The following is a 21941-nucleotide window of genomic DNA, read 5'->3' as shown; positions in this document are numbered from 1 at the left end:
TTTCTTTTCTCATTGATTATATAATTTTTTCTTGTGTTTTACATTTTTGTCTTGAACAAATAAGATTAATTCATGGTTTGAGTGAACAGTAATATAATTTATTAACACTGTTTTTTCCTGAGGGGGGAGACAGCAATTTAGGAAGGGCCCCCCTGGCCACCCCTTGGGATCGCCCCTGCTTGTGAGTTATTGCATGTGTATTTTATGTTATGTCCTTCTTTACATTCAGCAGGTTGTTGGATTGTTTTGTTTACAAACTATAGTTAGTCGGTTGACTTAAATCCTGTTTGCTAGTCTAGAAAGTAAAAGAAAAATCTGATCTGAAACTGAATTTACTAGAATAACAAAGTAATCTTCCCTGTTGTGCTTAACATTGGAGATTTAAAACAAAAGAGCACACAGCATGGATGAGTTCCCTGATCTTACAAGTGGTAACACCCTTGTGGGAATTGTTGCTGCTGTTAAGGAAGGCGATGTCAGAAAATTCCTTCAGGAGTCTCTGATGTTTTCATCAGCCACGCCAGGTTGTTCTTCACTGACAGCATAAGAGAACTGGTTCATTTTAGCAGCTAGTCACTAAGAGAGGTCGAGCCGTCTGATGCAGGCTGTTAAGTGTGTGCTGGTGGGGGACGGGTAAGTTCATTCTGATTTTTATTTTAGCTTAGCCTTTGTTAAAACAACCAAAGCTAACAGATTTATTTTGGGATGACCTAGATAGCAACACCTGATGGACAATATTGTTCATTATGTTGTTTTTATAGGATCTGTTTTTAGAAATATATTCCAGTTTTATGTTTGAGAACTTCAGAGACCAGAGAAACCATTCAAAACTATTTGATTAAATGTTTTGAGGTCATAAAAAAACTAAATCCTAGATTTTTCTTCTATAAGAGGATGGTGTAATTTTCTCTATGCTTCATAATCTGCAGTTCTTTTTCAGAAACAAGAACTTTTGAAATAATACTTTATAAAGAAATGTTTGTATTTCATTGAAGCATCACAGCAAACTCAGATGCTATCACTTTTGTGTTCCCTTCCCTTCTTTTTACACAAAATTTAAGGGTGTCAACCTTTTCACTTGTCAAACTAGACTAGTTAGACTGACTCGGTGAGCTGTAAAACATTTTAAATACTTGTGTAGATTATAATTAGCTGAGAAGATCTTGGTACTGTTCAGAGTGGAGATGTGCATACTAAACACAATGGTTCTCTCTTGGGTTTCCCCTCAGGGCTGTGGGTAAGACATGCCTGCTCATCACCTACACCACCAATTCCTTCCCTGTAGAATACATCCCTACAGTGTAAGTCCTGTGTTGCACATCATGATGTGAGGCTATAGTGTGCTGAATGCTAACTTTCCTACCCTGCCTGCAGCTTTGATAACTACTCTGCTACTGTGATGATGAAAGGGAAACCGTTGAACCTGAGTCTATGGGACACAGCAGGACAGGAGGACTATGACAGGCTAAGACCCCTGTCCTACCCACATACGGTGTGTTTTTACAGAGTAAATGTGTGCTGTACACTGTGTGACTTGGGGAGGTATTCTCCCCTCCCCTCTCTACTAAACTCAGTGTCTCACTAGAACAGGCTTAAAGTTTTTCCTGATTGTCTTCATCTGTTCTCTGAGCCAGAGGCTCATGTGAAAGTGAAAGCAAAAGTCTATTTTTTAATTAAAAGACTGAGCCCAGTGAAGCTTTCAGTCATTCATGCATACATACATGCTAAGATCACTTTTGTTGTTGTTTTTTTCTTCTTTTGTCTGGAGCGTCATCCCGTCAGTCACTGAGAGTACATTCCCACCAGAGATTCCAACAATTCCAAAACATTATTGTAGGAGGATCAGGAAAAACAGGTTACCTCACCCTGACTAAGGAAACCAGGGCACCCTTCTGGCTGAGGGGTGGGTGCAAGGGTGGGGGTGGGGTCATTGGTGTGTGCCATCAACATATATACTGGACAATTCATTTCCAAAGGCTCCAATAACACGCTTTTGTGCCAAAATGGGAGGTGGCCACCACCGCCATTTTGACCGTGTCACAGGTTCTGTGACAGGTACTCTACCTGCAAAACTCAAGAAACTCAGCAGCAAAACAAACAAAGCTACTTTCATGAAGTCAAAAGCTGATTTTTGGGCATAATAATCTGTGTTCTAGTAAAAAAGATAAAACTTGGTTTGTGTAATCCAAAGTCCCAGCATCACACTGAGCTGATTTCTGACTGTCTTGTGCTTTTTTTACCTGCTGGAGGATGTTTATAAGTCTCTGATGCCACATTTCGCCATTTTCCGATTCTTCATAATAAAAAAAACTCCACGAGGTGTTCTCAGCTGCTCTACTACAACAAAGGATGTGAACTGTGGAGAATATCCGGTTCTGTCCTGACCTGAGACTCTGCCCTGCAGGTCTTCTGTGCGTGTCTTCATGATCGCTATACCCCTGTGCCCTAAGGCTCTCCTATTCTTTGTATTGGAGAGGGGATCCAGCGCACATGCACCAGTTAGCGTAGGCCTATGGTAGAGATTGCTGCGCCCAAAAGAAACAGGAAATACGCCCCAAGACAATTTGATCGTGGTAAAGGTGTAAACAACCTTTTTGAGCTACACTTAATCTTTTCAGATAGTCCTTGCTTGTGCGGTGTGTAACCAGCACTCTGATCCACACAGAAGGTCGTCGGGACCGCTCTGAACATAAATCTGGGTTTTTCAAACATGTTGGATTGTCTTGGTCTGACTTTCACAAATAAGCGTGCTGCCTGTTGATTCTAGCCAATCAGAAAGCGGATTGATAGAAGCACGTTGCATGCTCCTACCATGTTTGTTTACTTCCAAGTCATGTTTGATCTTGCGAGATTTCCCATCTGACCAGGGAAAGCCTGTGTGTGAAATCAGTTCCTGTGTCGTTTTGGCCGAGTTCCCCAACACAACACTCTGTACGACTAAAACTGGTATAATAACTATGATTTCTACCACCACACGTGTGGTCTCTCATGCTTTGAAAATTGTCAGACAATTAAAAAATCCTGCCATGTGAACCAAGCTTCAGTCTGAGGTAGGGGTAGACCAATATGTTGGTTGGCCAGTTCATCGAGATGATATATACCGTTTTTTTTATACGTTGGCATTGGTTCATATTTATCCTGAGTAAAGTCAATTTAAAGTCAGGCACATCCTCTGGCAGCCTGGTGCTGCTGCAGAATTTGATTTAAATGTATTTTTAAATTTAATAACAATATTATTTAGGTGTCTGACTATAATACTAGCAGTGCACAAAGTTAAGATTTAACAGTTAGTTCAATCCAGAGTTCAAAACCGATTCAGCTTCAGAAATTTTGTGCATCAACTGATAATATTGGTGACATTTTAGCATGAAAACAAGGTGGAAAAAGATCTAGATATCGGGCCATGGATGTCGGCCTTCGGTTGACCACGTCCCCTACATATTGGCATATTGACAATAGAAAAACCAGTATCAGTCGACCTCTGGTCTAAGATAATGGTTCTCCACTGGAGAGGGTGGAATGCTCCTTCTGGGTTGGTAGTGAACCTCTGCCTCAGGTTGAGGTGGAACTGTCTTTATGTCTGGGGATGAAGTTCTTTGTGCCTTGGTAGATATGCTGGAGTAATAGTTTCTTCTAGTAGGCTCCTGGAGCGTGTCATGGGGAGAGTCTTTGTGTCTTCTTCGTGTACAGATGGAGGGATGGATGTATAGAGAATTGGAGGGTTTAATTATGACCAATAAGATGTGATGATTCTGTATAAATATAGAATATCAAGCTGATTGATCTTTGAATGTTTAACCAGAAGAATTTAGGATTCTTTGCTTATTCAGGGACCATAAACACACTTTGTATTAATTCAGACAGAGTCAAGTATATAATTAAAAATAAACTTTATTTTCTAGACTAATTATAATACATGACAAGCTATAAACAATGATATGTGATGAGTGTATGATGTGTGATGATGGAATGTGATGTATAGCAGAACCTTTGTATCTGGAAGAAACTGAGTTCTGGGTGTAAAAGAAATTTTGGTCTGCTATAAAATAGAGAGTTGATTGTTTATAGAACGGCATCAGACGCAATCTTGTTGTGTCTATGAACCCTGATGGAGACCCTCTTTTGGATCCGAGATGTCGGGGGGTCGGGTGACTCCAAGGCATCGAAGTTTTTAGACTAACCGCAATGCGGCCAGGTCAGTCCAGAGTTGTCTCCAGGTCACAACAGGCATGAAGGTTGTTGCGTCTAAGACGGATGGACTCTTACGGAGTCATGCGGCTGTGTCAGCTTGCAGCGTGCAAACAGGTTTTGACTGGATGACAAAGAGATGTTTCAAAAGGGCTGGTTCCAAATTGGCCACTTCGGAGTGTCAGCTGGAAACTGAGTGACTCTGCAATCGCTCTAGTTTTAATAATCTAGAGTTTATCATTTCTGCGAATCAGAGTTTGACATGTTTGTAGGCGTACCAAACATCCCTCAGAAACCACACCTTCCAGACGCAAGCTGTTCTAATTCTGTAGATAAAGAATCTTTAAACTTTATGTGAGATGGCCTTAACCTGAATTTGCATCTAATGAACATTGTGTATGAGTGTAGACAATGATTCACTTGTTAAATCAAAAATCACTGATCATAAGATATAAATGTATCATTATATTAATAATATTCATTTCAACTTCACTGAATTAGGCACAGATTATTCAAACATTATTATTGTTGTTTATATAACATCTGGTTCATTCAACTATATGATTATTTATGATTATTTATCGATATGGATCGAGTTGTACAAGTTCACTTTTCATTCAGAGTGTGGCATCCTGCAATCTTATCAGAGGAAAGCTTTGTTTGGAGACATGGACTGACAATCTTGTCTTCATGGAATGTCAACAAGCACAGCAGTGTCTCCTGGGTTGTGCAAGATAGAATGTAAAATCCGCTTAGAAAATGGAATTATATCTGTAGATGACCGGTCACTATGTAGGTCAATATGTAGGTGAAAATTGACCCTTTCTGGATGTTACAGATGAGAAATGAACCAGTGGATCAGGGCTTCATCTGTACAAATGAGGGTGTTACTGTGGTCTGAGCTGAGACAGAAGACATTGCTCTTAATTATATCTTGTTATGACCTCACCTATGGTCAAGAGACCGAAAAAAGGAGATCCAAGTTACAAGCTGCTGAAATCAGATTCCTCCTTAGAGCAGCTACAAGGTCAGGAGCTCTGATATCCGAATGGAACTACTGCTCCCGAGCACCAAAAGAGGTCACCTGAGCTGTCTGATAAACGTGTAGGATACCTCCTTGTGGAGATTTTCCAAGTTTGTTCTACTGGGAGGAGACCCAGGACAACAATTTAGGGATTATGAATGTTCTCTGGCCTGGGAACAGTTGCTGGTGAAAGGAAAATATAGACTTCCCTCCATGACCCAACCGTAGATAAGCAGGAGAAAATGTATTGGTGGAGATTTTTCTCTGAGTTGATACATTTTTAATTTTGTGTTTTGTCCTTTTTTTTGTTCCTAGGATGTTTTTTTGGTTTGCTTTTCACTAGTGAGTCCAGCATCATTTGAAAATGTCCGTTGCAAGGTGAGACAATGATTACTAGTACTGAAACACAAATCAGTGTTTAGTTTCAACACAGAAACCTGACATTTGCCATGTTTAAGAACATAAACTTATGTATAAAATGTAAAATGAAAACATCTATGTAGTACTGTACACCCTTCATGTTTCTTGTACCATTGTGGCTTCCCTGAGTCATTGTTCTCCTCCTGCAGTGGTATGATGAGGTAAAACACTACTGTCCTAATACACCTATAGTCCTGGTGGGCACCAAGCTGGACCTGAGAGAGGACCAGGAAATGGTCAAAGAGAAGAAACTCTCTCCCATCACATCTGCTCAGGGCGAAGCCATGGCTAAAGAAATAGGTCTGCTTCACTAACTCATTAAATTATTTTAATACTGCATACTTTTAAAGTTATTGGCCAGAGGCAAATTTATTTTGAATGACGTGTAAAAAAGTATTAAAACCTCAAATGTAATTAAGGTTTTCGGATTTCCACAGTTGGATTTTTAAGAAAATCCGAAGTTTTTGAGTAGCGTGGCAAAAACACATACTAGTAAGCCCTGGGCAGCTGGTGACGTCTCACAGGGAGCTCTGCTCAAACAGCTAGCCTAAACAATCCCCAACTCAGGTTTATCTGCATTAGCATTATAGCAGAGGACAACGTTTCATCAGTAAGATGTAGCAGATAAATCCTCTGCTAGTCAGTCAAATTTTTCCTATGGATTACTACGAGGAGAACAGATATCGAGCGAGCACCTGGTGGCCGGGCTTTCACCCATGGGGCACCTGGTGGCCCAGCCCAAACCAAATACATGGGCTCATCCAACTGTGGAGTCATCACCCGCAGGAGGAACATGAAGGGTCCGGTGCAGTGTGGATCGGGTGGCAGACCGGCGGTCCGATCCCCAGACAAGAAAACTGGTTATTGAGGAGCCAGAGCCGGGAGACCTGGGGATGGACTGTCCAATCTCTGGGGCAGAAGTTGGTGAGGTAGTCAAACAAACTACACAGCGGCGGAGCCCCGGGGGAGGATGAGATTCGTCTGTTCTGTTCATAACCTTTATGGACAGAATTTCTAGGCGCAGCCGTGGTGTGAAGTGTGTCGAGTTTGGTGGCAGGAGAATCTCATCTCTGCTTTTTGCAGATGGTGTGGTCCTCCTAGCTTCATCCAGCTCTGACCTTCAGCTCTTGCTGGGTAGGTTCATGGCCGAGTGTGAAGCGGCTGGGATGAGGATCAGCACCTCCAAATCTGAGACCATGGTTCTCGACCGGGAAAGGGTGGCTTGCCAACTCCGGGTCGGGGGAGAGGTCCTACCTCAAGTGGAGGAGTTTAAGTATCTCAGGGTCTTGTTCACGAGTGAGGGTAGGAGGGATCGGGAGATCGACAGGCGGATTGGTTCAGCGTCTGCAGTGATGCGGACGCTGAGCCGATCTGTCGTGGTGAAGAGGGAGCTGAGCCAGAAAGCCAGGCTCTCGATTTACCGGTCGATCTACGTCCCAATCCTCACCTATGGTCATGAGCTTTGGGTAATGACCGAAAGAACGAGATCGCAGATACAAGCGGCCGAAATGAGTTTCCTCCGTAGGGTGGCCGGGCTCAGCCTTAGAGATAGGGTGAGGAGCTCGGACATTCGGGAGGGACTCGGAGTAGAGCCACTGCTCCTCCGGATCGAAAGGAGTCAGTTGAGGTGGTTTGGGCATCTGGTCAGGAAGCCTCCTAGACGCCTCCCTGGGGAGGTGTTTTGGGCATGTCCTGTCGGCAGGAGGCCCCCGGGTCGACCCAGGACATGTTGGAGAGGTTACATCTCCAATCTGGTCCGCCTTGGGGTCCTGCCGGAGGAGCTGGTGTAGGTGGCTGGGGAGAGAACGGTCTGGAGCTCCCTAGTTGGGATGCTGCCCCCGTGACTTGGACCCGGACCCGGATAAGCGGAGGAAGACGACGACGAAGTCAGAAGTCATTAAAATAATGACTCGAGTCCAAGTCATGTGACTCGAGTCCACACCCCTGGAGTTCTGTTTCACAAAGCAGACTGCCCCCGCGACCCGGACCCGGATAAGCGGAGGAAGACGACAACGACAATGAGAATGGATATCGGCGAGTCGGAGGGATACAGCTGGGAGATTCAGCTTGTCTGACTCGGATGAGCTGCAAGTTGGTTAGACTACAAGGCTAAAACATAGCTGAACATGTTCAAGACTCAGACAACATGCAGATGAATATGAATGCTGATGGCAAAGCCGACGTGGAATGATAGTGAGCATCTTCAGAACCAAAGTTGGTACCATTTATTTACTTTGATGGTAGATAGTTAACATAGCAGCTAACTCTGCTAGCCCCATCAGGCTGTGCCAGTATAGTTCAATAATCTACAGAAAAAATAAACAATGTGCTGCCAGTTTTACGCTGCGTGTATATGCTGATATAACTGACTGCTAGCCTGATCTGCCAGACTCCTCCCCTGTTTAATTCTGCACAGAGAAAGGGTCTGGGAACTCTATTCAAATAACTCCATCCCATGAGAATTCTAACCGAACCAATCAGAGCTGAGTAGCGTATATCACACACTATAACGCTGAGTTTCTCATAAACATGGCGACTGAAGCGGAGTTCGCTGCAGCTCTTTCCTTTGATCTAAATGACTTGGACACGTCTTTAAAACAACAATTAGAAGCGCCAAAAGCCTTTCTTCTAAAGAAGAAAGACTTCAGACTCCATTTTTGAATACAGCTAAAAAACTACGGCATCGCGGTCATCACACACAGCAATGCTCAGTTTCTCAAACAACGAAGACAGCGGCAAAGTTCACTGCGGCTCTTTCCTTTGTTCTAAATGACTTGAATGTCTTTAAAACCACAAGAAGAAGCGCTAAAAGCCTTTCCTCTAAAAAAAACAAAAACAAAAAGATGGCGTCGCCCAGAGACTTAGACCTGCTCCCATGTATTTTAGACCAGCTTTTTATGGTTATATATTGTGAAACTGCCAAAATTTTTCAACAACTGGGCATTTTTGAATTAATTTATAACAACAATTTGATGGATATTTCCAGAGAGTAATGGTAAAAACTACACATGGTCACTTTAATGTTACTATGTTAGTTAGAAATGCATGAAAGACTCCGACATATGGCTCAAACTTTTTTCTGCAGCTGTTTTCTGTTTTCTTTGAGAGCACAAAGTTGAACGTATTCAGCTAATCTAGTAGCATTAGTAGCAGCTGCTGCCTTGTAAGACGTCATGCTGTGACATCTGCGCAGCACTGAGAGGATTTTGATTTTCTATAATGATTTATGACAAAACTGCATAACAAAATGAAAAACTGAAACCAATTTATTTTTTATAGATGGTAAATTAAACTGAATTTCTACAATTTTCATGCAGAGTCTGGCCAATATCTATAAGGCGTTGTATTTTTACTAAGGTGGATAGTCTTGTTTATGTTCTTTTAACTTTTCTAAATGCAGTAAGCTAAGAGACATCATATTTATATCAGCATGAAGTTTTACTTCTAAAGTTTGCTTAACAGGTGCAGTGAAATACCTGGAGTGCTCAGCGCTGAGGCAGAAAGGCCTTAAAACGGTGTTTTACCAAGCGATCATGGCGGCTTTGAGCCCACACCCAACTGAAGAGAAGAAGAAAATTTGCACCTTTTTATAACGGGGGTCCACAGGGCCCCGAAGACCTGTTAGCGGTCAGATCCCGGCCCATTGGACGTTTGCAGGCTGGAATTCCACCTTTTGATTCTCCATGAGAAGAAGACATGGACATGAAGCATTTGCAACTTTCCTGGGGAGAACGTGAGGATGGAAGACGGGAGTTAGAGGGTGGGGATTCTAAGAGAAATCCATAATTATTTTTAAAAATATATTTTGAGTATTAATTTGTCATAAAATGACTTTGGGCTGCTCAATTATGAAAATAACAGGTATTTCATCATTATTATGATCATAACTGTTTAACACCATTACCCAATGAGTTTTTATTTCTACACTCTAAGCTAAAAACACAGCTGAACACTGCCATGCGGCTCGCCAAAATAAGGGCATCAGGGACACACAGAGAACTAGACTGATTAAATGTCTTGTTTTCAAATGAGTTTGTCCTCAACTTGAGCTTCTTGGCACAGATGAGCTCATGAGACAGTCACCATAAACAAACCTGAAGTTCTATCCAAGTGTCAGGGGAGCTGAGACGGTCTAATTCCTGGAGTGCAGCAAACAGAATTTTAGTTATTGCATTCGTCTCACTCTTAGAAGCGTTCTTAACCAATCCACTGCTCCTCCCTCTCTTTATATCACAAGAACACAGCATGTAATAAATGCAGCTTGGCCATACTCGTTGTTTATCTGTAAGCTGATGCTCGTTTGCACTGATGTTTTGCACAGAAAAACTTCTTTTTCGTGAAGGTTTTATAAATATTAATGTATGGATTCCTCTTTTCCTCTGTGTTTTGTAAACTCTGAACCAGTGTGATATTAGATGAAACGTGTAATTAAGGTTGTGTTTTTTGTGCAATACGAAGCAATTTTAAATTTCTCGATTTTGGATTGAGCGACAGCTAAGAAGACTGGTTGGTTTTATTTGACTCAAATCACTTTATTTATTAAATAATTACACCGTAGAATTTAACAGTATATAAATGCTATTGTTGAGTAAACAGTTTGATCAGTTTTATGATTAAAATGTGTATGCAAACAATTCAATGTGAAGTTTCTTTTTCTATCTCAGAAAACTGAATGATTTCTTCATTTTCATGTGATCATATTTTCAGGACCTGTTTACAACTGACCATCAGTTACAGTTTTTCTCAATTGTTTACACACATTTTCTGAAAGCATGCCTCATATTCTCAGAACTCTACACACAAATCCAAAAAACGCACACAATGGGCAAAACCCCTCAATTAACCTGCAAAATGAAACTTCACATTCAAAACAATGTTATTTCTCCTCACAATGTGATTATGTTGTCAAATGACACACACAGACCATCATACGAAAAGACATTTATAAGAACCAGCCGAACACTTATGTGCTCAAGGTAAAACACTATGGAAAACACGTCTTCTCCATTCATCATAATGACTGAAGCCTTTTTGGTTCAGTGTTACACCTACTACAGACAGTAAATGCATTCTTTGACTCTTTCTGAATTGCGTTCAAATGGTACCCTGTAGACCTGCTTCATACTGAGATGGTATCTGCGCAAGACACAGTCCAGTGTTGACAGGCTGACCCTATCAATATTTTGAAACATGTCATTGTTTTCTATTATTTTTCTCTGTATTTGCCGTAATGTTATGGCATTGTTTTCTAGGACCATGTTCATGATTTCAGTTTCCTGTTCAGGAGACATAAGACGTTCCCGACAACCTCGTTTTGGTAATGTAACAGAATGAAATGACTGTTTTCCACCTAAAAGTCATTCCCCCCCTCTCCTCAGCAAGAACTAATCTGCATGAGATATTGCTCAAGGTCTCATGCTCTGCTTCTAAACTGTTTCTCCTTTCCAGCTCAAGAGAAGAATGAAGACAAAGGACTCTTTCTTTTTAATAAGTCAAAGAACTCTATTTTTAATAAAGCTAATCAAACTAAGTGTTAGTCAATAATAAAATGTGAACCAGTTTGTGAAATGAAAATATTAATTACTTGATATTATAATCCTATAGAATATAATAAGTAATATAACTTTAAATGTTTCCACTAGAGACTGATCACCCGTAATGCTTAAAAAGTCACATGACAAATTGCTTTTACTGATCCATTCAGAACCTTCCAGATCTGATGCGAGGTGTGGTTTTGGTGGTGCTTGGTATATCTGTCCCTTTTTGATTCGACCGTGAATCAAAACATCTGAAGTATAAAACTATGCCCACGTCATCTTTAACTTCAGTTCAAAGCGTTCTAGAGAAGTTGTCGGAGTGGCCAATCCGTAACTTTCCTCTTCAGCCGAAAGAACCAACGACAAGCTGGATAAATCTGTTACTGTTCCACCTGCTGCAACAGTTCGTTTCAGAATAAAAGCTGAACCATCACGACCCCGTTTTGGGTCTTGCTAGATGCCAATAAAACTGTCGTGACCCGGAAGATCTCAAAGACTGGTCTGATCGGCAGCCGCGGCTGTTCTACAGGCTTCGGCTCCAGAAAAGTCCAAGCTGGACCTCTACACCTCCTGATCTAGACGGGGACTTCCACCAAGGATACGTAGACCGACAGAATGGCGTCTCAATGTGTTTTAAAAATCTCCAAGCCAACATCATCTTCACTCCCATCAGAACTAATCGTTTCTCCGGATCTGCTGGTTCTGAAATATTCACACATACACCATTCTCAGTCTTACCTCACCTTAGTTACACCATACACCTAGTGTTAAAGTTAGTCTAGTTTTAATTTGTTTAGTAATAAATCTTTAAGATCCAATAAAAACATCTGATCTTCTAATTAAATTTACTTAAAGATCCATTAAGGTGATATTTCATACTATGGGATATCTCACATTTTATGGTTTCTAATTGAATGTAGGAATTTCTTCTCTACTGTAATCTTTCAGTTCTGCCAAACAAATACTAAAATACTGTGAATACAAAGTAGGTTTACATTTCCTAAATACTGGAAACGTACTTTACAGTATTTTTACTGTCCATTTTCTAGTGAGAGATTTCTTACCTATTCTCATTTCGGAAGGTCCGGATGATGGATGCTACAGTGTACCTGCTCAAATTTGGCTGTACTCTTTGCCCAGCCTCCCTCATTGTAAGACCATGGTTGACGACATGATCAACTAAAGTGGCTCGGATCTCATCAGAGATTACGGTCCTTGGTCTTCCTCGTCCTCCTCCTTTTACTCTCACTCCTCTGGCTCTGCCTCTGTTTCCAATGTTGACATCCATTGCTCCAACACAGAAGAGCTCTCCTGTTGCCCTTTTATGCTAAAGCTCTGATTGCTGATTGTAAAACTGTGTGATGGGTGTTTGCCCTTGTGATGAGTCAGTGTGCTTATTTAAATAGCAGTGTGTTCCTTGTGAAAACAAGATATTTTCTGCATGAAATTTGTGCCAACAGCAGAGAATTGTGTGTAGTGTTTTGAAAAAAGTGTGTTTTAGATTTGCAATTTGAGTGCAAAGCAGGAATTGTGATTGTAGTTTGGCAGAATTGGTTAAGGGAGTTGGTGAATTGGTTACATGTTGTGGTCATTGTGTCTCAAGTACCAGAAAATGTGTGTAAACAATTGATAAAAACTGTAAAAACAATAAAAACTACATTTTGATCAAGTAATACAAAAATAATTTGTAACATTGGATGGTAGAAATGATGAATTGTGCTTTTAGCCATGCAGGTGACTTCAGGTTGGACTTTTAATCTAAAGTGACCAATGGGTTTGTGATCGATTGGTAAAACTCTCTCAGAGATGTCATTCTTTCATAGCCGTGATTTCTCTTTCTGTGCCACGGTAAGACCTGGTTATCCACCTGGTTGTGTTTTAGTTGTCGTACAACGTAAAAGGACTGACAAACGCACAAGATCTGTTCAGTTTTGACCATCTTTGTCCAACAAAACGAATCCGAGATAAAGCAGGATCCTTATTTTTTGTCTTTCCATTGGTCAAATACCAGCTGAGCAGACACTGCATCTTCCACTCCCATTCCTGCAAACACAAAACAATAAACCACATGATCTAACAGATCACAAACAAAAGCAGACATGGACAATTCTTCATGCGGTGAGACCTACCAAGAGACTTGAACACGGTGGTTCTCTCTCTGTGAGCAGCTTTAGATCCGTTGATAACATCTCCAAGCTCTGCAAACACCTCAGCCTGTGAAAATCAGATTCCAAATTGTTTATTTTTCAATTTGTTTTTGTGTGAAACATCACTACATGTTCTAAAAAACTGACCCCAGAGAGGATGATGTCACCAGACTCAGTCATCGCCCCCTCTCTGCTGTCCACGTACACAATGGCGTCCTTCATCAACACATCGTCCAGCTCCCGCCAGTCGGGTCTACAAGCCCCGACCGCTGATGGGTGAGAGAACAAAAACATCTCAGTGAAACTACGTTGATTCAGATGTTCGTCTGAAGGGAACACAATCCCAGCAGAACCCTTGTAAAGACCTCTGCCTCCATAACAGTGTTTGTATATTCCTCTAAACCCTCGTTATTAAATTCCAGAAGAGACCCCAGCAGAGGCTGTACGTCCTCAGGTAGCTCAGGAGGAATGACCTGAAGAGGAAGTGGCTGGTGGCGTTCTACGCAACCATCGAGAGCATCCTCCACTACGACATCTCTGGGTGGTTTGCTGCTCTGCTGCAGACACAAAACCCCGCAGAAAATGATCTTATCTGCAGAAGAGCTCACTGGCTGTCCTCTTCACTCTCTGGAAGATTTTGCCACTTCATACTACGTCAACAGGTCCCTCACACCCCCGTCACCGCCTCTTTGAACCCCTGCCATCTAGGAGTCGCTACAAGCCTTAAAAGCAAAAACCAGCAGACTGAGGGCCAGCTTCTTCCTCTCAGCAATAATAAACCCAACAGAACTTAGACCTTCAGCGGTATAACAACCATTTACACATCACTGCATCCAGGAATGATTTATTTTTATGATTTATATACTTATTCTATTATATTCAATTCAATTCAATTCAATTTTTTATATATAGCGCCAAATCACGACAAGAGTCGTCTCAAGGCACTTCACATAATAAACATTCCAATTCAGGTCAGTTCATTAAGCCAATCATAAAAAATGTTTCCTATATAAGGAACCCAGCAAATTGCATCAAGCATTCCTCATACTAAGCAAGCATAAAGCGACAGTTGAGAGGAAAACTCCCTTTTAACAGGAAGAAACCTCCAGAGAATCCTGGCTCAGTATAAGTAGCCATCCTCCACGACTCACTGGGGATCGAGAAGACAGAGCAGACACACACACAAACACACACACTCGCACACGCGCACGCACGTACGCACACACACACACACACACACACACACACACACACACACACACACACACACACCAAGTAGTGTTTCCATGGTTACATTGTGATTTATTAGTAAATATTCTATTTGGTGAGAGATAAACTTTATTGTATTTATCCTAGTGAATCTATAATTAAACGGATAAACTAGCAGTAGCACATCCAACGTCAAGGAAAGCAAAAAGTTATTATCAGGAGAGGGATAATGTTTAAGTGGTTAGCAACAGTGTGCTAGATGATGGCCCCCTCCATGAGGCCACCACAGCTCAGCAGAACATCATTGTAGCTTCTTCTGGGAAGAAAAACATTTAGAAAAAAAAATAAAGTTAACAGCTGAAATTGCAGGAAATAATACAGTTAAAGAGCAGATTGTAGAAGAAAGTAGTCGAGTGTGAAAAGTGGTCAGTGTATCCTCCAGCAGTCTAAGCCTATAGCAGCATAACTACAGAGATAACTCTGGAAAATCTATCCTATTTAGATGGAGGCATGTTGGAGGCAGGGCAAGGGAGAGCCGTCTTTACCGACTATATACTCCACCTCCCTCTACTCCCCCACTTGTCCTGATTTAGGCCAACATCAGATTTTAACCATAGGCCCTATAAAATAAAAATGTTTTAAGCCTAGTCTTAAAAGTAGACAAGGTGTCTGCCTCACGGACTAAAGCTGGGAGCTGGTTCCACAGGAGAGGAGCCTGATAGCTAAAAGATCTGCCTCCCATCCTAATTTTAGATCTTCTAGGAACCACCAGTAGACCTGCAGTCTGAGAGTGAAGTGCTCGGTTCGGAACGTATGGAACAATCAGATCACTGATGTATGATGGAGCTTGATTATTAAGAGCTTTATATGTGAGAAGAAGGATCCTAAAATCTATTCTGAATTTAACAGGTAGCCAATGTAGGGAAGCTAAGACAGGAGAGATATGATCTCTTATTTTAATTCTCATCAGAACTCTAGCTGCAGCATTTTGGGCAAGCTGAAGACTTTTAACTACATTCTGTGGACTTCCTGAGAGTAATGAATTACAGTAATCCAGTCTTGATGTAATAAAAGCATGAACTAGTTTTTCAGCATCACTCCTGGAAAGGATGCTTCTAATCTTAGCAATATTCCGAAGGTGGAAAAAGGAAATCCTACAAACCTGTTTAACCTGGGATTTGAATGACATGTCCTGGTCAAAGATAACACCAAGGTTCCTTACTTTGTTCTCGGAGATTAATGTAACGCCATTCAGGTCGTGTGATTGGCTAAGCAATTTCCTTTTCTGGATTTCTGGTCCAAAGATGAGAACTTCCATCTTGTCTTGATTTAAAAGCAAAAAGTTTAGAGTCATCCAATTTTTTATGTCCTCAAGACAAGCCTGTAATCTACCCAACCGATTAGGTTCATCAGGGTTAATGGATAAATATAACTGAGTATCGTCAGCATAACAGTGGAAGTTTATCCCATGCTGTCTAATGATTTTACCAATTGGGAGCATATACATAGTAAAAAGAATTGGTCCAAGCACTGAACCCTGTGGTACTCCACAAGTAACCCTGGAGTATGAAGACGATTTGTCATGTACATTTACAAAATGAAATCTGTCAGACAGGTAGGATTTAAACCAGCCTAGCGCTGTTCCTTTGATCCCTACATGTTCAAGTCTTTCTAAAAGAACATTGTGATCAACTGTGTCAAAGGCAGCACTGAGATCTAACAAGACTAGAACAGACACAAGATTCTTATCTGAGGCCATGAGAATATCATTTGTAACTCTCACTAATGCAGTTTCAGTGCTGTGATACTCTCTAAAACCAGACTGAAATTCCTCAAACAGAGCATTAGTGTTTAAATGCTCACATACTTGGATGGCCACTATTATATCCAAGACTTTGGATAAAAATGGAAGGTTAGATATTGGTCTATAATTCATTGGGTCATCTGGATCCAGAGAAGGCTTCTTAAGTGAGGGTTTGATTACAGCAACCTTAAAATCCTGTGGTACATACCCATTTACTAAGGATAGATTGATTATATCTAGAATGGGGGCAGTAACCAAAGGAAATGCTTCTTTAAATAATTTGGTTGGGATTGGATCCAAAATGCAAGTTGAAGGTTTAGATGAAGCTAATATTTTTGATAACTCTGATATATATTGTGTTTGTTGTGTCAAGTACACAATGCAAGTGCAATCCACTTCCAATGTCTTCACATAAAGCAGTGTTTCTTGTTTCTGGTCAGGACCCCCCTGTGCTGCATGTTTTCCATGTGTCTGCTTCAACACACCTGATTTACATACTTGCAATGCCTCCTCAAGAAGACATCGGGTGCAACAGATGCCTGTTAATCACTCATTCATTTAGGTCAGGTGTGTGAGGCAGCAGAGAAACACAGGTGTTTGATAAGGTAACATGGAAAACATGCAGAGCAGGGGATTCTGGGGACCGGAATGACATATAGTAACAATCTGATAATATGCTCTCAATGGAAGGATCTGATTATTATTATTAGTGTTATTAGTGATGCATCAATATGACATTTTTGGGCCAATACCGATATTCGATATTAATGCTTCTAAAATCAGCAGATTTTGTATAGAATGAAAAGTGTTGAACTTATTATGTACACACACACACCACACACATTTATGCTTCTGAGATGATTACAATCACTGTCACATGACTGAACAAATACACACCACCCCCTGAAACAGATAAACAAATGGAAACAAGATGCAAAAAATATCAGCTGTTAATAACGGCCCAGTTTTATTTATCGGACCGATATGTTAAATAACGACTAACATCGGCCAATACCGATATTGATGCTGACATATTGTGCATCCTTAATTATTATTATTGCTGTTGTTATGTGGTGTTTGTCTGTGTTGTCTGAGAGGAACTCTTCTTAGGGACCGATTATCTACCGACACTGTGGAAATGCTTGTTTGTGACAAAAATGTTATGAGACTGCTTCAGATTTCAGCCCCAAAAATAACTAATGTATACAATTATGACAGTGGCTTGCTCAGAAACAGAGAGAGAGAGAGAGAGAATACATAACACTGATATTATAGATTGTTTTTGCTTATCTCCAGACAGTTTTGCTCTAAAGCCTTCTAGATATCCTTTTATCTTGTGAAAGTCTCTCTTCTCACCTGCCACGTGAGCTCCCGGTGTGATCCACTGGCTGTACAGCACCGGCTCTGTGGACCCGGTTACTGTCACGATGACGTCAGCTCCCCTCACCGCCTCCTCCACTGAGGCGCATCCCTTCACAGGACCTCCAACTGATTGGATGAACCTTTCCACTCCTTCTCTCATTCGACTCCACACTCGAACCTGAGGTGAAACAAGAGGATCAAATGAAAAAATTAGGAACATAGAAAATGACAACAGAACTGTAAATGTTCTTTTCCTGTATAGAATGTGTCGGTTTTGCGGACCCTAGCACCACCAGGTGGCATGGTCGGGGTTTTACAGCGTTTTGTCTAACTATTGTAAAGATGTTTGTATAAACAGAGGACCCAAAAGTTTTAATAATCTGTCTTAGACTATGAGATGCTGTTTGTAAAGTCAGTCATAATTTAACAGCAGTATTTTGGGTTATTTAGCTAATCGTAAGAGAAAAAAAAAAAGAAAGTTAGCTTTTCTAAATCATATTGTCATCATATTATTCATACATTTATAAATGTTAAAGTTCCCAACTAAATATTTGGTTTGCAAGCTAAATATTTATTTTGTTAAATATTTTGGTCAAACCTAAACATTCAGTTTGTAAAATAAACATTTAATTTACTAATTAAAGGAGAACAGCATGCTAGCATGCAGAAAGACCCCAGGACACTATTGTTGCAAAGCAACAACGCTAACCACTGTGGAGCCCCATGGAGCTAAATATTTCGTTTACAAAATGAATATTTAGCTCCAAATTAAACATTTATTTCCCAAAAATAAATATTTAGATCCCAGCTACATATTTATTTTTGGAGCAAAACATTTAGTTAGCTAAATCAATACTTAGGTTTAGCTCCAAAATAAATATTTATCAAGGACCTTAATATCTGATTTGAAGCAAAATATTTAGTTTGTAAACTAAACATTTAGTTCTAAATTAAATATTTAGCTACTAAAGGAAACGTTTATTTTACAAACTAGATATTTAGGTCTGACCTAATTATTTAGTTTGTAAAATAAATATTAAAGATTTAGTTGCTTACAAAATATTTAGTTTGTAACCTAAACATTTAACTCTAAATTAAGTATTTAGTAGGGGTCTAATTTATGAATGTATAAATAACATGGTGAAAATATGACTTTGATAAACAAACTTCTGTTTTTTTTTCTCTTATGATAGGCTAACTAACCCATGCATATTGTTAACACTTTGGCTTCACAAATGGCACCCCATATTGGAATGCAGCTTTTTCTTTAAGTCCTTACAGCATAAATTAATTTGATCTGAGAAGAATGACTAGTTATATTTGTGCTACTGCTTAGCATCAGTTCACAAAGAGGAAATGAGAAACACAAAATGTTTAACAAATAATAAAAAATAACAAGGTGACAGTGAATCAGAAAACAGGAGCACACAGGGAGCAGCTCAGAAACAATGGACTACTCCTGCTGGGAGGGCGGAGTTTTGGATTAAAAACAGATGGTGAGTGAAATTTGACAGAGTCTAATCTAAATATTAAAAAATAATAACCCAATTAATTAAAAAACACACCCCAAAGCCAAAACTGTAACTATGACAATATCATCTTTTTTTTCAAACAGATTAAACCATACAGATGTTGACATTTTTATTGTGCTGCTTTGTACAAAGACGCACAATAAAAGCATCTGCATTCACTCTTTTCTACACAGTAGCTTGCTGCGGGAGCGGATGCACGGATAGGGACAGGAGCAGGATCGGAGGTCTAGCTCTGTACTGGGATGCCCTCTGGAGTCTGTTGTGAGAGGAGGATGCTGGCTAAGCTGACATCGTCATGAACAACCCACATCACCCTCTGCATGAGTCGGCGGGTGCACTGAGCACCTCCTTCAGTCGGACTGATGCACCCCCGCTTTAGCAACGAGTGCTTCTGCAGGTCATTCATCCCAACAGCAGTTAGGATTTATAACACATTATGATGTCATGAGTCACTTTAACACTACGGTCACCACTCCATACATAATGCACCTGATATATGTATGTTGTACATGTGTGCTACATGTTCACCTGTATTTACAGATATGTAACACTTGGACAGTAAATAGTTGTAGTAGAACAGCTGATACGCTATTATGTATTATTACATGTACATGGCTTCACAAACATCCATTCATAATGCTCACTGCGTGTCTACATAGGAACTCCTGTTGTGTCATCTAGTGTCTTATTATAGTGTTTTTGTATTCTCGGTCATTCTTATTCTCTTTTGCTATCTGTCCTGAGCCGTGGTAACGCACACAATTCCCCACTGTGGGATCAATAAGGTCTTATATTTACATTTATGTTCATATTTGCTCTACAAACATTAGTTTGCACCTCTTTAAAAGAAAACATCTCTGTGAAGACAGTATAATGACTCTGGGCCTGCTTGCCGGTCCCCAGGATGGCCAGAACTTCTGCACCAGGACGCATCAGCAGCTGCACCAGAACCAGGAGAAGGTAAAGGTAAACTCAGATGAAACAGGACTGGTTCTTTATAATAAACAATAACAGAAGTGCCTTAGCAGAGATGGCGGAGACTGCAGCGGTCCTCGTGGCTGTGATGACCTCTCCATCCATGACCTGCAGGTTAGGAGGAAGGTGTGAGTGTGGAGCTAAAGCGTCTGAGGGAGAAGAATCAGGAGTTGAACTCACAGCCTTTAGGTTGCCATTCTCTGGATCCAGCAGCACCACTGAGGCTTGAACAGCTGGTAGAGCTGAGCCCTCCTGCCTCTTGTAGAAACACACAAACTTGGTGGTCAGGATCCCATCCCTCTCCATGTATGTAGGCATCAGCCCCATGAAGCTGAAACAGATCAGTGTTACCGAGCTTCACCCTCAGCAGCTGAACTTTCTCCGTGAGACAGAAATCTGACCTACCCGCTGTGTTTCTGCAAGGGAATCGTGCTTCGTACAGGCTGGATCACCTCCGCACTGTCACGGCTGGAGAACTTCCCCAACGCGACCTCTAGGCTTGGGATCAGATCTCGGTAGTGCAGCAGACTTCTGACCTCCTGCTCCCAGATGACCACGGGCGGCTCCGCCATGGCTGCTGCTCCTCCGGGTACGAAGTCCAACCCGGAAATATGAGCTGCTTCTTCTTTTGTTTTAGGTTTTAATCTGCAGTTAATGTTCAACTAATGCGAAAATCTGAGTTCATTCAGGGGCAGCAGAAAATCAAATGCTGCATTCACTGAACCTCAGAAGTAGGAAATCCACAATTGCTTTACGACTTTGCAATACTTCACAAAGATGGTACTTTGCAACATCCATAAATTGTACCGAGAAAGCTGTTTTAAGAGCCACTAACCAGCTGTTTACAACTGACTATCGTGGTCCAACTCAGTTATGACACGGTGGACCCTGCTGGGTGTGCTGGCGTCACTGAAATACTTGCTTTTTCTACTGCCGTCAAGCAAGTCCTCCATCGATTTTTACTGGCGCAATTGCAAGAGAAATTACGGTGTATTCGTTCAGAGTGCCTTTAAAAATAAAAGCGCACTTCTACGAACGTGCTGATGAACACTTTTTCTAAGTTTGTGTAAAACTGTGTGCAAGATAAAACTGTGTCATTAATTATTTTATTTATTTAAAAAATACCTATAATTAAAAGAATGAAAATGTTTTAAATGCTTTTTCTGTAAAATTGTGTGCAAGATACGTGTTTTTAATGATTTGATCAATTTCAAAATTTCCTTACATTAAAAGAATGAAAACTATTTAAATGTTTTTTCTGTAAAATTGTGTGCAAGATAAAACAACATTTTTAATTATTTTATTTATTTTAAAAATACTTTAAATTAAAAGAAAACATTTGTGTATTTTGCCATTCTTACACATCTTGCACACAATTTTACTGAAAACATGTTTAAATTGTTTTCGCTCTTTTAAAGGTATTTTTTGAAATAAATAAAATCATTAAAAACGCAGTTTTATCCTGCACAAATTTTTACAAAAATAAACAATTAACTTGTGTTTATTATTTAATTTAAAGTTTTTTTAAATAAATAAAATAATTAAAAATGCAGTTTTTTCTTGCACACAATTTTACAAAAAAAAAAAGATTAAATCTTTTTCAGTTTTGTAATTGAAAGTGAGTTTTTAAATAGATGAAATCATTAAAACGCAGTTTTATCTTAAGGCACAATTTTACACTAACTTAGAAAACGTGTTCTTCAGCACGTTCAGGCACACATCCTATAAGTGCACTTTTATTTT

The 21941-nt window shown here is 40.3% G+C and overlaps 2 protein-coding genes across 2 annotated transcripts; one reads left to right on the top strand and one right to left on the bottom strand.

Moving 5' to 3' along the window:
• The first annotated feature begins 453 nt into the window (after positions 1-453).
• Positions 454-9374, top strand: LOC107388173 (ras-related C3 botulinum toxin substrate 1). Its single transcript, XM_015963584.3, has 6 exons — positions 454-633; positions 1230-1301; positions 1375-1492; positions 5528-5590; positions 5782-5932; positions 9095-9374. Exons 1-6 carry the CDS (start codon positions 599-601, stop codon positions 9223-9225), a joined length of 570 nt encoding a protein of 189 aa, XP_015819070.1. The 5' UTR covers positions 454-598; the 3' UTR covers positions 9226-9374.
• A 3530-nt stretch (positions 9375-12904) lies between these two features.
• Positions 12905-21155, bottom strand: crym (crystallin, mu). Its single transcript, XM_015963585.3, has 8 exons — positions 20604-21155; positions 20379-20529; positions 20244-20306; positions 20061-20162; positions 17686-17869; positions 13464-13585; positions 13299-13383; positions 12905-13212 (listed from the first exon to the last, which is right to left on the bottom strand). The coding sequence occupies exons 1-8, from the start codon at positions 20768-20770 to the stop codon at positions 13148-13150; spliced, it is 939 nt and encodes a 312-aa protein (XP_015819071.1). The 5' UTR covers positions 20771-21155; the 3' UTR covers positions 12905-13147.
• Positions 21156-21941: the final 786 nt, after the last annotated feature.

Source organism: Nothobranchius furzeri, chromosome 16 (assembly GCF_043380555.1).
Source record: "Nothobranchius furzeri strain GRZ-AD chromosome 16, NfurGRZ-RIMD1, whole genome shotgun sequence".
In the NCBI taxonomy this organism is placed as follows: domain Eukaryota; kingdom Metazoa; phylum Chordata; class Actinopteri; order Cyprinodontiformes; family Nothobranchiidae; genus Nothobranchius; species Nothobranchius furzeri.
The sequence above is the reverse complement of the archived record's forward strand: the minus strand, read 5'-3'. Positions and strand labels throughout refer to the sequence as shown.

Excerpts from the sequence above, each read along its gene's own strand:
- crym (XM_015963585.3), bottom strand. The coding sequence starts at position 20,770 with ATGGCGGAGCCGCCCGTGGTCATCTGGGAGCAGGAGGTCAGAAGTCTG. Across the intron at positions 20,163-20,243 it reads TCTCCGCCATCTCTGCTAAG|CTGCTGATGCGTCCTGGTGC; the intron begins GCACTTCTGTTA and ends GTTCTGGTGCAG. Across the intron at positions 17,870-20,060 it reads AGATGTTTTCTTTTAAAGAG|GTTCGAGTGTGGAGTCGAAT; the intron begins GTGCAAACTAAT and ends GTTTCACCTCAG.
- LOC107388173 (XM_015963584.3), top strand. The coding sequence starts at position 599 with ATGCAGGCTGTTAAGTGTGTGCTGGTGGGGGACGG. Across the intron at positions 634-1,229 it reads TGTGTGCTGGTGGGGGACGG|GGCTGTGGGTAAGACATGCC; the intron begins GTAAGTTCATTC and ends GTTTCCCCTCAG. Across the intron at positions 5,933-9,094 it reads AGCCATGGCTAAAGAAATAG|GTGCAGTGAAATACCTGGAG; the intron begins GTCTGCTTCACT and ends TTTGCTTAACAG.